Here is a 16864-nt window from a genome sequence, read left to right as displayed (position 1 = left end):
CTTGCAGAGGGTCCAGACATTTTTGCAGGGTGTGTTGAGAATCCAACTACCTTTTCGTCCTCCCACGGCCCCGTGGGATCTAAATTTAGTGCTCGTATTTCTGAAATTCACAATTTGAGCCTTTAGAGACAACGGATCTAAAATATATATCCTGGAAAGTCACCGTTACTAGCTTTAGCATCAGCAAGAAGTGTCTCAGAGTTGGGAGCTCTGTCGTGTAAGACTCCTTTCCTCGTTTTCCACGAGGACAGAGCAGAGCTCCGTACAAAAGCGGAGTTTCTACCTAAGAGGTGGTTTCCGGTTTCCACATTAACCAGCCCATTGTTGTTCCTTCTTTCCAAGGATCTGCAGAAGGGGACTTGTCCTTGGATGTGGTCAGAGCCTTGAGGATTTACGTACAAGCTAAGTCCTCTATTAGAAAGTCTGACTCTCTGTTTGTTCTGAATGATGGACCAAGGAAGGGTTGGCCGGCTTCAAATCAGACCCAAGCCAGATGGATACGATGTGCCATCAGACAGCTTTATATCTCAAATGGTAAGAGTGTTCCATTTCGGGTAGGTGCCCATACCACCAGATCAGTGGGTGCTTGTGGGCGGAGGCTAGAGGAGCCTCCACTACTCAACTTTACAGAGCGGCAACGTGGTCATCTGCACACACGTTCACTTGTTTCTACAGGTTTGATACCTTTGCATCCAGGGATACAAGGTTTGGACGCTTGGTTCTGCAGGCTTCAGACAGCACTCCCGCCCATGGGAGTATCTTTGGGACATCCCCAGCTGTATAGACTGTTCCAGTGTCCCCTAGTGGATGAAAGAGAAAAGAGGATTTTGGTACTTAACGATAAATCCATTTTTCTGAATCCACTCGGGGACACTGGACGTCCGCCTCGGTGCTATCAACCTGCTGTGTTTGCATTAAATTTCGTTCAAACAGTTTGAATTATATTCTGCTAATGGTTCTTGGTTGCTGTTTGACTTGTTGTTACGGTTGGTTCCTCTCCATAGGGCTTTGTTTTCATGTTCCCTCTTCTCTCTGTTAAACTTTTCTATTGAGGGATGGGGGGCGCGAAGGGGGAGGAGCCGGCAGTGCATAATTTTTTTATGTTAGATTGTGCCACCTCCGGTCTGCATACCTCACATCCCAGATGTATAGACTGTTCTAGTGTACCCGAGTGGATTCAGAGAAATGGATTTATCGGTAAGTACCAAAATCCTCTTTTTACAGCCCACTGCCTGGCCCCCGCCCACCGCTTTATCCCCGTTCCAATTGTCAACGGGAGACACTGCTATCAGTGCCTCCCAAACTGATTAACTGTATTAAAATTATTAGAATAATATAAAGAAAATACTTATTACACAGAATATGTTATATTGTAATCCTTAATGACAGGGGAGGCACTGCACATTGCAATACCAAGAAGAACTTGGCCTTATGGATTTATATAAATGTAACATTTATGTGGCTTGTAAAGTGTTGATAAGTGTAAAAATAAGAATTTACTTACCGATAATTCTATTTCTCGTAGTCCGTAGTGGATGCTGGGGACTCCGTCAGGACCATGGGGAATAGCGGCTCCGCAGGAGACAGGGCACAAAAGTAATAGCTTTAGGATCAGGTGGTGTGCACTGGCTCCTCCCCCTATGACCCTCCTCCAAGCCTCAGTTAGGATACTGTGCCCGGACGAGCGTACACAATAAGGAAGGATTTTGAATCCCGGGTAAGACTCATACCAGCCACACCAATCACACTGTACAACCTGTGATCTGAACCCAGTTAACAGCATGATAACAGCGGAGCCTCTGAAAAGATGGCTCACAACAATAATAACCCGATTTTTTTAACAATAACTATGTACAAGTATTGCAGACAATCCGCACTTGGGATGGGCGCCCAGCATCCACTACGGACTACGAGAAATAGAATTATCGTTAAGTAAATTCTTATTTTCTCTGACGTCCTAAGTGGATGCTGGGGACTCCGTCAGGACCATGGGGATTATACCAAAGCTCCCAAACGGGCGGGAGAGTGCGGATGACTCTGCAGCACCGAGTGAGAGAACTCCAGGTCCTCCTCAGCCAGGGTGTGCCCCTGACCAAGTAGCAGCTCGGCAAAGTTGTAAAGCCGAGACCCCTCGGGCAGCCGCCCAAGATGAGCCCACCTTCCTTGTGGAATGGGCATTTACATATTTTGGCTGTGGCAGGCCTGCCACAGAATGTGCAAGCTGAATTGTACTACACATCCAACTAGCAATCGTCTGCTTAGAAGCAAGAGCACCCAGTTTGTTGGGTGCATACAGGATAACAGCAAGTCAGTTTTCCTGACTCCAGCCGTCCTGGAAACCTATATTTTCAGGGCCCTGACAACATCTAGCAACTTGGAGTCCTCCAAGTCCCTAGTAGCCGCAGGTACCACAATAAGCTGGTTCAGGTGAAACGCTGACACCACCTTAGGGAGAAACTGGGGACGAGTCCGCAGCTCTGCCCTGTCCGAATGGACAATCAGATATGGTCTTTTGTGAGACAAAGCCGCCAATTCTGACACTCGCCTGGCCGAGGCCAGGGCCAACATCATGGTCACTTTCCATGTGAGATATTTCAAATCCACAGATTTGAGCGGTTTAAACCAATGTGATTTGAGGAATCCCAGAACTACGTTGAGATCCCACAGTGCCACTGGAGGCACAAAAGGGGGTTGTATATGCAGTACTCCCTTGACAAACTTCTGGACTTCAGGAACTGAAGCCAATTCTTTCTGTAAGAAAATCGACAGGGCCGAAATTTGAACCTTAATGGACCCCAATTTGAGGCCCATAGACACTCCTGTTTGCAGGAAATGCAGGAATCGACCGAGTTGAAATTTCTTCGTGGGGCCTTCCTGGCCTCACACCACGCAACATATTTTCGCCACATGTGGTGATAATGTTGTGCGGTCACCTCCTTCCTGGCTTTGACCAGGGTAGGAATGACCTCTTCCGGAATGCCTTTTTCCCTTAGGATCCGGCGTTCAACCGCCATGCCGTCAAACGCAGCCGCGGTAAGTCTTGGAACAGACATGGTACTTGCTGAAGCAAGTCCCTTCTTAGCGGCAGAGGCCATGAGTCCTCTGTGAGCATCTCTTGAAGTTCCGGGTACCAAGTCCTTCTTGGCCAATCCGGAGCCACGAGTATAGTTCTTACTCCTCTACGTCTTATAATTCTCAGTACCTTAGGTATGAGAAGCAGAGGAGGGAACACATACACCGACTGGTACACCCACGGTGTTACCAGAACGTCCACAGCTATTGCCTGAGGGTCTCTTGACCTGGCGCAATACCTGTCCAGTTTTTTGTTCAGGCGGGACGCCATCATGTCGACCTTTGGTCTTTCCCAACGGTTCACAATCATGTGGAAGACTTCCCGATGAAGTCCCCACTCTCCCGGGTGGAGGTCGTGCTGAGGAAGTCTGCTTCCCAGTTGTCCACTCCCGGAATGAACACTGCTGACAGTGCTATCACATGATTTTCCGCCCAGCGAAGAATCCTTGCAGTTTCTGCCATTGCCCTCCTGCTTCTTGTGCCGCCCTGTCTGTTTACGTGGGCGACTGCCGTGATGTTGTCCCACTGGATCAATACCGGCTGACCTTGAAGCAGAGGTCTTGCTAAGCTTAGAGCATTGTAAATTGCTCTTAGCTCCAGTATATTTATGTGGAGAGAAGTCTCCAGACTTGATCACACTCCCTGGAAATTTTTTCCTTGTGTGACTGCTCCCCAGCCTTTCAGGCTGGCATCCGTGGTCACCAGGACCCAGTCCTGAATGCCGAATCTGTGGCCCTTTAGTAGATGAGCACTCTGCAGCCACCACAGAAGAGACACCCTTGTCCTTGGAGACAGGGTTATCCGCTGATGCATCTGAAGATGCGATCCGGACCATTTTTCCAGCAGATCCCACTGAAAAGTTCTTGCGTGAAATCTGCCGAATGGAATCGCTTCGTAAGAAGCCACCATTTTTCCCAGGACCCTTGTGCAATGATGTACTGACACTTTTCCTGGTTTTAGGAGCTCGGATAACTCCCTGGCTTTCTCATCCGGGAGAAACACCTTTTTCTGGACTGTGTCCAGAATCATCCCTAGGAACAGCAGACGTGTCGTCGGAGACAGCTGCGATTTTGGAATATTTAGAATCCACCCGTGCTGTCGTAGAACTACTTGAGATAGTGCTACTCCGACCTCCAACTGTTCTCTGGACCTTGCCCTTATCAGGAGATCGTCCAAGTAAGGGGTAATTAAGACGCCTTTTCTTTGAAGAAGAATCATCATTTCGGCCATTACCTTGGTAAAGACCCGGGGTGCCGTGGACAATCCAAACGGCAGCGTCTGAAACTGATAGTGACAGTTTTGTACCACGAACCTGAGGTACCCTTGGTGAGAAGGGTAAATTGGGACATGGAGGTAAGCATCCTTGATGTCCAGGGACACCATATAGTCCCCTTCTTCCTGGTTCGCTATCACTGCTCTGAGTGACTCCATCTTGATTTGAACCTTTGTATGTAAGTGTTCAAATATTTCAGATTTAGACTAGGTCTCACCGAGCCGTCTGGCTTCAGTACCACAATATAGTGTGGAATAATACCCCTTTCCTTGTTGTAGGAGGGGTACTTTGATTATCACCTGCTGGGAATACAGCTTGTGAATTGTTTCCAATGCTGCCTCCCTGTCGGAGGGAGACGTTGGTAAAGCAGACTTCAGGAACCTGCGAGGGGGAGACGTCTCGAATCTCCAATCTGTACCCCTGGGATACTACTTGTAGGATCCAGGGGTCCACTTGCGAGTGAGACCACTGCCCGCTGAAACTCTTGAGACGACCCCCCACCGCACCTGAGTCCGCTTGTACGGCCCCAGCGTCATGCTGAGGACTTGGCAAAAGCGGTGGAGGGCTTCTGTTCCTGGGAATGGGCTGCCTGCTGCAGTCTTCTTCCCTTTCCTCTATCCCTGGGCAGATATGACTGGCCTTTTGCCTGCTTGCCCTTATGGGGACGAAAGGACTGAGGCTGAAAAGACGGTGTCTTTTTCTGCTGAGATGTGACTTGGGGTAAAAAAAGGTGGATTTTCCAGCTGTTGCCGTGGCCACCAGGTCCGATGGACCGACCCCAAATAACTCCTCCCCTTTATACGGCAATACTTCCATGTGCCGTTTGGAATCTGCATCACCTGACCACTGTCGTGTCCATAAACATCTTCTGGCAGATATGGACATCGCACTTACTCTTGATGCCAGAGTGCAATTATCCCTCTGTGCATCTCGCATATATAGAAAAGCATCCTTTAAATGCTCTATAGTCAATAAAATACTGTCCCTGTCAAGGGTATCAATATTTTCAGTCAGGGAATCCGACCAAGCCACCCCAGCGCTGCACATCCAGGCTGAGGCGATCGCTGGTCGCAGTATAACACCAGTATGTGTGTATATACTTTTTAGGATATTTTCCAGCCTCCTATCAGCTGGCTCCTTGAGGGCGGCCGTATCTGGAGACGGTAACGCCACTTGTTTTGATAAGCGTGTGAGCGCCTTATCCACCCTAAGGGGTGTTTCCCAACGCGCCCTAACTTCTGGCGGGAAAGGGTATAACGCCAATAATTTTCTATCGGGGGAACCCACGCATCATCACACACTTCATTTAATTTATCTGATTCAGGAAAAACTACAGGTAGTTTTTTCACACCCCACATAATACCCTCTTTTGTGGTACTTGTAGTATCAGAAATATGTAACACCGCCTTCATTGCCCTTAACATGTAACGTGTGGCCCAAATGGAAAATACGTTTGTTTCTTCACCGTCGACACTGGAGTCAGTGGCCCTCATTCAGAGTTGATCGGTCGCAAGGCGAATTTAGCAGAGTTACACACGCTAAGCCGCCGCCTACTGGGAGTGTATCTTAGCATCTTAAAATTGCGACCGATGTATTCGCAATATTGCGCTCACAAACTACTTAGCAGTTTTAGAGTAGCTCCAGACTTACTCTGCCTGTGCGATCAGTTCAGTGCTTGTCGTTCCTGGTTTGACGTCACAAACACACCCAGCGTTCGCCCAACCACTCCCCCGTTTCTCCGGCCACTCCTGCGTTTTTTCCGGAAACGGTAGCGTTTTCAGCCACACTCCCATAAAACGGCCTGTTTCCGCCCAGTAACACCCATTTCCTGTCAATCACATTACGATCGCCGGAGCGATGAAAAAGCCGTGAGTAAAAATACTATCTTCATAGCAAAGATACTTGGCGCAGTCGCAGTGCGAATATTGCGCATGCGCACTAAGCGGAATTTCACTGCGATGCGATGAAAAATACCGAGCGAACGACTCGGAATGAGGGCCAGTGTCCGTGTCTGTGTCGACCGACTGAGGTAAATGGGCGTTTTAAAGCCCCTGACGGTGTTTGAGACGCCTGGACAGGTACTAATTGCGTCTCATGTCGTCAACCGACCTTGCAGCGTGTTGACATTATCACGTAATTCCCTAAATAAGCCATCCATTCCGGTGTCGACTCCCTAGAGAGTGACATCACCATTACAGGCAATTGCTCCGCCTCCTCACCAACATCGTCCTCATACATGTCGACACATACGTACCGACACACAGCACACACACAGGGAATGCTCTGATAGAGGACAGGACCCCACTAGCCCTTTGGGGAGACAGAGGGAGAGTTTGCCAGCACACACCAAAACGCTATATTATACAGGGACAACCTTATATAAGTGTTTTCCCTTATAGCATCTTAATATATAATAATATCGCCAAATAAGTGCCCCCCCCCTCTCTGTTTTAACCCTGTTTCTGTAGTGCAGTGCAGGGGAGAGCCTGGGAGCCTTCCTAGCAGCGGAGCTGTGTAGGAAAATGGCGCTGTGTGCTGAGGAGAATAGGCCCCGCCCCCTTTTCGGCGGGCTTCTTCTCCCGTTTTTCTGACAACCTGGCAGGGGTTAAATACATCCATATAGCCCCAGGGGCTATATGTGATGTATTTTTAGCCAGCATAGGTACTTTCATTGCTACCCAGGGCGCCCCCCCAAGCGCCCTGCACCCTCAGTGACCGTTGGTGTGAAGTGTGCTGAGAGCAATGGCGCACAGCTGCAGTGCTGTGCGCTACCTCATGAAGACTGAGAAGTCTTCAGCCGCCGATTTCTGGACCTCTTCTCTCTTCAGCATCTGCAAGGGGGTCGGCGGCGCGGCTCCGGTGACCCATCCAGGCTGTACCTGTGATCGTCCCTCTGGAGCTAGTGTCCAGTAGCCTAAGAAGCCAATCCATCCTGCACGCAGGTGAGTTCACTTCTCTCCCCTAAGTCCCTCGATGCAGTGAGCCTGTTGCCAGCAGGACTCACTGAAAATAAAAAACCTAACAAAACTTTTACTCTAAGCAGCTCTTTAGGAGAGCCACCTAGATTGCACCCTTCTCGGCCGGGCACAAAAACCTAACTGAGGCTTGGAGGAGGGTCATAGGGGGAGGAGCCAGTGCACACCACCTGATCCTAAAGCTTTTACTTTTGTGCCCTGTCTCCTGCGGAGCCGCTATTCCCCATGGTCCTGACGGAGTCCCCAGCATCCACTTAGGACGTCAGAGAAATAGAGAATTGCCTGATTCTGAGTCGGACGCAGAGGCGCAGGCAACAGTGTCTAATTGTGGCGACTGTCTGTAAACTTATGCAGATGATGCTACACACTCCTTTAGTACAGCGATGTGCCTGAATGTGCAAGGCCTGAGACACCCACTGTCAGTGCTTGTACACGCTGTCTTATCAATTGGTGCATCCTTATCCGCCATCATCAGCCGCACCATCGAAACTTGCATCAGCCCTACACTGCTAGACCAAGGACTCCTATGCTTGTGGCTGTGTGTCTGGCCATGCAGCTGTTTGTATTGACATGCCCGCGGAAGGACACATCTGTATAATGAAAGTTGTGCAGCCAGGAGGAGGCTCGGTGACTGGAGGCAGACTTGTGTTTCAAACTGAGAAGGAAGGGGACACCCAGCTGTGTGTATTAGAAACACTATTGCATTTGGCATCCCCTGTACAAACTGCACAGGTGTTGGAGAGATCCTGATCTACTCAGTCTGTTGCAGACATAAGTGACACCTAGAGACTGAATTGCTGAAGATACTTTTCTCTGTGGACCTGTTCCTGCATCTAAAGAAGTCACCAGTCCAGTTTACTCTGTTGTGTGTCCCCTTGGGATCAAGTCGGATGCCTTTCCTGGGATTCATTTGTACCACCATGGACAAAGTCAAACCTAGACTTTTTGGTGCCTTGGGCCACCAAAAGCATTGCATCCCCCCCTCCCCCCTTCCCCCACTACCCATTTCTTGGACAAGCCCTGGCACCCACTGAAAGCACTTGCTATGAAGCGGCTTCCCACATCACATCCTCTTTTATTTAAAGCACACATTTCAAAATACTGTCAAACTCAGGATTCGTACCCATAACCTTCCATATTGCAGCCAAACACCTTAACCATGGAGCTATTTGTTCCTGTATGGGAATTCTGAGAGTATTTTGAAATGTGTGCCTTACATAAAGGAGTGTGTGACTGAATGTGCTTAGGGACATGAGGGGGAGATGGGGGCGGCCAGGTGATGCCGGGGATTATAGAGGAGAAAGTTGCAAGTGAGACTTATTAAAACAGAAAATTGACAGGTGCTGCAGAATTGCACCCACTGCCTCGCGGTAACCTCTGCGGTGGCACATGTTGCACCACCCTAGTTACAGCCCTGACCATGCGCACAGAGCAGACCAAAGTCTGCCAGGCTTCCACTGGAGGGGAAAGCCCTCAGCACCTACTGGGATCCTGTAAGAGCACCCCAGCCAGAGAAAGAAGAGACTTCTGCTGTTCTTTTGGGGGGGAAGTCTGGGGATTAATTGTGAAGAGTGGATCGGGAAGCCTTCCCCCTTACCATAGGAGGATCAGAGCCTGCTGAAGCAAGAGATGGCCACAGAGCTGCCAACAACACAGTGGCAGAAAAGGAGGTGGACCAAAAGCTGCACCGATACAGTATGTACACTCGCACATTCTACTTTACTATGTCCTATCACATACAGTCACTCCTCTGCAATTTGCATTATACATTTCTTCTGGCGGACAACAAGTGGTGGCTTCAGGGTGGGCAGCAGAGGTCCTCCACTACCCTATCACACTACTTAAGGACTTCAGAAATCCCTGAAGGTTGACTTTCAGTTAAAGAAACACCAGACATATATGGAGTGCTTCAGGTCCTATCTCACCGTCTCTTTAAGAAAACAGCATTGAGCAGCTAAACTACGCTCTTTACTTCCTAGTCAGCAGCACTGCCTGACCGTAGTCACTCATAGGGGGGTATTCAATTTTAGTTGGGTTTCCCGACTTGTCGGATTAATGGGAGTCTATGGTCGAATCCAGATTCAACCTATTCAATCATACTCCTGTTTATCCGCCAAGTCAGAAAATCCGACTTGTCGGAAAGCACGTGGACCGGTGGCTGTTTTGAGCCCTGTTTCCGACAATGTCAATCCGACTTTAAAAAAAGTCGGATTGGCATTGTCGGGAATGGCCAAATTTGGCCGCTAATTGAATACTGCATTGTCGGATCCTTTCCGTTGGAAAGGATCCGACAAGCATTGAATACACCCCATAGTAACTAAATTGTAGAGCTTAGAGAGAAATATTGACTTCTTAAGATTTCCCAAGGCTGGACTGCACAGCCTATCAATAAACAATTAGGTTGTCAGTCATCACAGATACATTCCCCTGAGTCTCACCTTTTCTGATAAAGAACTTTTCTTCTTTTGTCCATTTTCAATTCTTTTCTTCTGTTCTTTCATAAAGTCCTCCTCAGCCAGTTTCCAAAGCTCCATCTCCTTCGTCACTTCATCTTTTTGAATTTGAATTGTCATTCTGTGTTGAAAATAAGATTTTACTTACCGATAAATCTATTTCTCGGAGTCCGTAGTGGATGCTGGGGTTCCTGAAAGGACCATGGGGAATAGCGGCTCCGCAGGAGACAGGGCACAAAAAGTAAAGCTTTTCCAGATCAGGTGGTGTGCACTGGCTCCTCCCCCTATGACCCTCCTCCAGACTCCAGTTAGGTACTGTGCCCGGACGAGCGTACACAATAAGGGAGGATTTTGAATCCCGGGTAAGACTCATACCAGCCACACCAATCACACCGTACAACTTGTGATCTAAACCCAGTTAACAGTATGATAACAGCGGAGCCTCTGAAAGATGGCTTCCTTCAACAATAACCCGAATTAGTTAACAATAACTATGTACAATTATTGCAGATAATCCGCACTTGGGATGGGCGCCCAGCATCCACTACGGACTCCGAGAAATAGATTTATCGGTAAGTAAAATCTTATTTTCTCTATCGTCCTAGTGGATGCTGGGGTTCCTGAAAGGACCATGGGGATTATACCAAAGCTCCCAAACGGGCGGGAGAGTGCGGATGACTCTGCAGCACCGAATGAGAGAACTCCAGGTCCTCCTTAGCCAGAGTATCAAATTTGTAAAATTTTACAAACGTGTTCTCCCCTGACCACGTAGCTGCTCGGCAAAGTTGTAATGCCGAGACCCCTCGGGCAGCCGCCCAAGATGAGCCCACCTTCCTTGTGGAGTGGGCCTTTACAGATTTAGGCTGTGGCAGGCCTGCCACAGAATGTGCAAGTTGGATTGTGCTACAGATCCAACGAGCAATCGTCTGCTTAGACGCAGGAGCACCCATCTTGTTGGGTGCATACAATATAAACAACGAGTCAGATTTTCTGACTCCAGCTGTCCTTGCAATATATATTTTTAATGCTCTGACAACGTCCAGTAACTTGGAGTCCTCCAAGTCACTTGTAGCCGCAGGCACTACAATAGGCTGGTTCAGATGAAATGCTGACACCACCTTAGGGAGAAAATGCGGACGAGTCCGCAGTTCTGCCCTGTCCGAATGGAAAATCAGATATGGGCTTTTGTAAGATAAAGCTGCCAGTTCTGACACTCTCCTGGCCGAAGCCAGGGCTAGAAGCATGGTCACTTTCCATGTGAGATATTTCAAATCCACCTTCTTTAGTGGTTCAAACCAATGAGATTTTAGAAAGTCCAAAACCACATTGAGATCCCACGGTGCCACTGGAGGCACCACAGGAGGCTGTATATGTAGCACTCCCTTAACAAAGGTCTGGACTTCAGGGACTGAAGCCAATTCTTTTTGAAAGAAAATCGACAGGGCCGAAATTTGAACCTTAATAGATCCCAATTTGAGACCCATAGACAATCCTGATTGCAGGAAATGTAGGAATCGACCCAGTTGAAATTCCTCCGTCGGAGCACTCCGATCTTCGCACCACGCAACATATTTTCGCCAAATTCGGTGATAATGTTGCACGGTTACTTCCTTCCTTGCTTTAATCAAAGTAGGAATGACTTCTTCCGGCATGCCTTTTTCCTTTAGGATCCGGCGTTCAACCGCCATGCCGTCAAACGCAGCCGCGGTAAGTCTTGAAACAGACAGGGACCCTGCTGAAGCAAGTCCCTCCTTAGAGGTAGAGGCCACGGATCTTCCGTGATCATCTCTTGAAGTTCCGGGTACCAAGTCCTTCTTGGCCAATCCGGAACCACTAGTATCGTCCTTACGCCTCTTTGCCGTATAATTCTCAATACTTTTGGTATGAGAGGCAGAGGAGGAAACACATACACCGACTGGTACACCCAAGGCGTTACCAGCGCGTCCACAGCTATTGCCTGCGGATCTCTTGACCTGGCGCAATACCTGTCCAGTTTTTTGTTGAGGCGAGACGCCATCATGTCCACCATTGGTCTTTCCCAACGGGTTACCAGCAAGTGGAAGACTTCTGGATGAAGTCCCCACTCTCCCGGGTGAAGATCGTGTCTGCTGAGGAAGTCTGCTTCCCAGTTGTCCACTCCCGGGATGAACACTGCTGACAGTGCTATCACATGATTCTCTGCCCAGCGAAGAATCCTTGCAGCTTCTGCCATTGCACTCCTGCTTCTTGTGCCGCCCTGTCTGTTCACATGGGCGACTGCCGTGATGTTGTCCGACTGGATCAACACCGGTTTTCCCTGAAGCAGAGGTTCTGCCTGGCTTAGAGCATTGTATATTGCTCTTAGTTCCAGAATGTTTATGTGAAGAGACGTTTCCAGGCTCGTCCATACTCCCTGGAAGTTTCTTCCTTGTGTGACTGCTCCCCAGCCTCTCAGGCTGGCGTCCGTGGTCACCAGGATCCAATCCTGTATGCCGAATCTGCGGCCCTCCAATAGATGAGCACTCTGCAACCACCACAGAAGAGACACCCTTGTCCTTGGAGACAGGGTTATCCGCAGGTGCATCTGAAGATGCGACCCTGACCATTTGTCCAACAGATCCCTTTGGAAAATTCTTGCGTGGAATCTGCCGAATGGAATTGCTTCGTAAGAAGCCACCATTTTTCCCAGGACTCTTGTGCATTGATGTACAGACACCTTTCCTGGTTTTAGGAGGTTCCTGACAAGCTCGGATAACTCCTTGGCTTTTTCCTCCGGGAGAAAAACCTTTTTCTGAACCGTGTCCAGAATCATCCCTAGGAACAGCAGACGAGTTGTCGGCATTAACTGGGATTTTGGAATATTCAGAATCCACCCGTGCTGTTTTAGCACTTCTTGCGACAGTGCTAATCCCATCTCTAGCTGTTCTCTGGACCTTGCCCTTATTAGGAGATCGTCCAAGTATGGGATAATTAATATGCCTTTTCTTCGAAGAAGAATCATCATCTCGGCCATTACCTTTGTAAAGACCCGAGGTGCCGTGGACAATCCGAACGGCAGCGTCTGAAACTGATAGTGACAGTTTTGTACAACGAACCTGAGGTACCCCTGGTGTGAGGGGTAAATTGGAACGTGGAGATACGCATCCTTGATGTCCAAGGATACCATAAAGTCCCCCTCTTCCAGGTTCGCTATCACTGCTCTGAGTGACTCCATCTTGAACTTGAACTTCTTTATGTACAGGTTCAAGGACTTCAGATTTAGAATAGGCCTTACCGAGCCATCCGGCTTCGGTACCACAAAAAGAGTGGAATAATACCCCTTCCCTTGTTGTAGAAGAGGTACCTTGACTATCACCTGCTGAGAGTACAGCTTGTGAATGGCTTCCAAAACCGTCTCCCTTTCGGAGGGGGACGTTGGTAAAGCAGACTTCAGGAAACGGCGAGGTGGATCTGTCTCTAATTCCAACCTGTACCCCTGAGATATTATCTGCAGGATCCAGGGATCTACCTGCGAGTGAGCCCACTGCGCGCTGTAATTTTTGAGACGACCACCCACCGTCCCCGAGTCCGCTTGAGAAGCCCCAGCGTCATGCTGAGGCTTTTGTAGAAGCCGGGGAAGGCTTCTGTTCCTGGGAAGGAGCTGCCTGTTGCTGTCTCTTCCCTCGACCTCTGCCTCGTGGCAGATATGAATAGCCCTTTGCTCTCTTATTTTTAAAGGAACGAAAGGGCTGCGGTTGAAAAGTCGGTGCCTTTTTCTGTTGGGGAGTGACTTGAGGTAGAAAGGTGGATTTCCCGGCTGTAGCCGTGGCCACCAAATCTGATAGACCGACTCCAAATAACTCCTCCCCTTTATACGGCAAAACTTCCATATGTCGTTTTGAATCCGCATCGCCTGTCCACTGTCGCGTCCATAAAGCTCTTCTGGCCGAAATGGACATAGCACTTACCCGTGATGCCAGTGTGCAGATATCCCTCTGTGCATCACGCATATAAAGAAATGCATCCTTTATTTGTTCTAACGACAGTAAAATATTGTCCCTGTCCAGGGTATCAATATTTTCAATCAGGGACTCTGACCAAACTACCCCAGCACTGCACATCCAGGCAGTCGCTATAGCTGGTCGTAGTATAACACCTGCATGTGTGTATATACTTTTTTGGATATTTTCCATCCTCCTATCTGATGGATCTTTAAGTGCGGCCGTCTCAGGAGAGGGTAACGCCACTTGTTTAGATAAGCGTGTTAGCGCCTTGTCCACCCTAGGAGGTGTTTCCCAGCGCTCCCTAACCTCTGGCGGGAAAGGGTATAATGCCAATAATTTCTTTGAAATTATCAGCTTTTTATCAGGGGCAACCCACGCTTCATTACACACGTCATTTAATTCTTCTGATTCAGGAAAAACTATAGGTAGTTTTTTCACACCCCACATAATACCCTGTTTAGTGGTACCTGTAGTATCAGCTAAATGTAACGCCTCCTTCATTGCCAAAATCATATAACGTGTGGCCCTACTGGAAAATACGGTTGATTCGTCACCGTCACCACTGGAGTCAGTGCCTGTGTCTGGGTCTGTGTCGACCGACTGAGGCAAAGGGCGTTTCACAGCCCCTGACGGTGTTTGAGTCGCCTGGACAGGAACTAATTGATTGTCCGGCCGTCTCATGTCGTCAAACGACTGCTTTAGCGTGTTGACACTATCCCGTAGTTCCATAAATAAAGGCATCCATTCTGGTGTCGACTCCCTAGGGGGTGACATCCTCATATTTGGCAATTGCTCCGCCTCCACACCAATATCGTCCTCATACATGTCGACACACACGTACCGACACACAGCAGACACACAGGGAATGCTCCTAACGAAGACAGGACCCACTAGCCCTTTGGGGAGACAGAGGGAGAGTTTGCCAGCACACACCAAAAGCGCTATATATAACAGGGATAGCCTTATAATAAGTGCTCCCTTATAGCTGCTTTATATATATCAAAATATCGCCATAAATTTGCCCCCCCTCTCTGTTTTACCCTGTTTCTGTAGTGCAGTGCAGGGGAGAGACCTGGGAGCCGTCCTGACCAGCGGAGCTGTGAGAGGAAATGGCGCCGTGTGCTGAGGAGATAGGCCCCGCCCCTTTTCCGGCGGGCTCGTCTCCCGCTATTTAGTGAATCCAGGCAGGGGTTAAATATCTCCATATAGCCTCTGGGGGCTATATGTGAGGTATTTTTAGCCTTTATATAGGTTACATTTGCCTCCCAGGGCGCCCCCCCCCAGCGCCCTGCACCCTCAGTGACTGCGTGTGAAGTGTGCTGAGAGGAAAATGGCGCACAGCTGCAGTGCTGTGCGCTACCTTTAGAAGACTGCAGGAGTCTTCAGCCGCCGATTCTGGACCTCTTCTGACTTCAGCATCTGCAAGGGGGCCGGCGGCGCGGCTCCGGTGACCATCCAGGCTGTACCTGTGATCGTCCCTCTGGAGCTGATGTCCAGTAGCCAAGAAGCCAATCCATCCTGCACGCAGGTGAGTTCACTTCTTCTCCCCTCAGTCCCTCGTTGCAGTGATCCTGTTGCCAGCAGGACTCACTGTAAAATAAAAAACCTAAGCTAAACTTTTTCTAAGCAGCTCTTTAGGAGAGCCACCTAGATTGCACCCTTCTCGGCCGGGCACAAAAATCTAACTGGAGTCTGGAGGAGGGTCATAGGGGGAGGAGCCAGTGCACACCACCTGATCTGGAAAAGCTTTACTTTTTGTGCCCTGTCTCCTGCGGAGCCGCTATTCCCCATGGTCCTTTCAGGAACCCCAGCATCCACTAGGACGATAGAGAAATACAGAATAAATAAACCCACATACTGTAGCAACTGCTCAGAAATGTGAGAAAGATTGAAGGAACATATCGCTTACCAGGGAAACAATGGGGCTGACGCAGAACAAGTACAGAGAGATTGGCTCTGCTCATGCTCAGAATACAAACACACGTAGATATATCCATACGCAGTTCACACTTGTGTAACTTTGCAAACAGAGAAGCAGAAGGGGATCCACTGACATCATATCACCTGGAACCAGTGCCTCAGTAATGTCATAAATTACTATCATGCCGCAAAATAGCTTCTTGGTCTCTGTTCTCCTTGGCCAGAAAACATTCCTACTTTTATCATATAGGGGATGTCTATTCAGTAAGAAATCAATAAGTGGACAATGTATACTAATGTTGGCCTAAACTAGGACGTCTTGCATTGGATGCGAGCCGTCCCAAGACGCCCCCCCCCCCACGCTAGTTCCCCGGCGTATGATAGATGCTAAGGTGACTTTGCACTGTATGATCTATCGTATCTCCGCAATTAAGCACCACCGGGATCAACTGATCATGTGTGCAACACATATGATCAGTTGATGCGACGTGCAACCCACAGGGCCGTGCACCGGATCATAATCACACCCAAAACATGCACGATGTGCATACAATAGGGCAAGCGACACGTCGATATTGTGAATTTGTACATGATATCACCCTAGTGTATAGCCAGCTTTAGTGGTGTCATTTTATTGTGGCATTAATTAAACCACACTCACTTTTCACTTATTAGCTTAAGAAGTGATATCTGTATTACAAAGAATAAAAAGCTATAGACAAGATAAGGTAAAAGCTAATCCTTCTGTTCTATAGAATATCTTCTCTATACTAGTTAGGTTTTCATTTTAAAGGACAAAAAAGTTTCTGCACTGTGGAAAGCAACAACTAGAACTGTAATAACTTATGGCCCATACACATGGTGAGATTCAGGCTATGCCCGATTCTCACTATGCGACAGGGGCTAGGTCGGCACATAGTCAGTATCGCAAGCACACTCATTATGTGCTTGAGATACTGACTGTGCGATTTTGGCTAAGTGTCAATTTTGACTATCTCTTCTATAGAGATAGTCAAAATTGACTTGCCTGCACAGTCTATCTATTCTTGCAATGCCGACCGCGCATCGGCATCGAATCGGGATCGCAAGGTGACTTTCACCTTGCGATCTGCACTAACTTTTCTTGCGATTTTGACTATATAGTCAAAATCATAAGAAAACATCTCACCGTGTGTACACACCATAAGGGGCAGATTTATTAAGCTCGGT

At 48.5% G+C, this 16864-nt stretch overlaps 1 protein-coding gene across 1 annotated transcript in view; it reads right to left on the bottom strand.

Annotated features, from left to right (window-relative positions):
- LOC134980519 (coiled-coil domain-containing protein 175-like) overlaps nucleotides 1-16864 on the bottom strand; it is an 89028-nt gene that overhangs the window by 30435 nt on the left and 41729 nt on the right. Inside the window, exon 12 of the mRNA XM_063947367.1 lies at nucleotides 9759-9894. Coding sequence (XP_063803437.1) covers nucleotides 9759-9894 — 136 coding nt within the window. The remainder of the gene's footprint in view (nucleotides 1-9758; nucleotides 9895-16864) is intronic.

Source organism: Pseudophryne corroboree, chromosome 12 (genome assembly GCF_028390025.1).
Source record: "Pseudophryne corroboree isolate aPseCor3 chromosome 12, aPseCor3.hap2, whole genome shotgun sequence".
Lineage (NCBI taxonomy): Eukaryota > Metazoa > Chordata > Amphibia > Anura > Myobatrachidae > Pseudophryne > Pseudophryne corroboree.
This window is presented reverse-complemented; position numbering and strand designations above follow the sequence as displayed.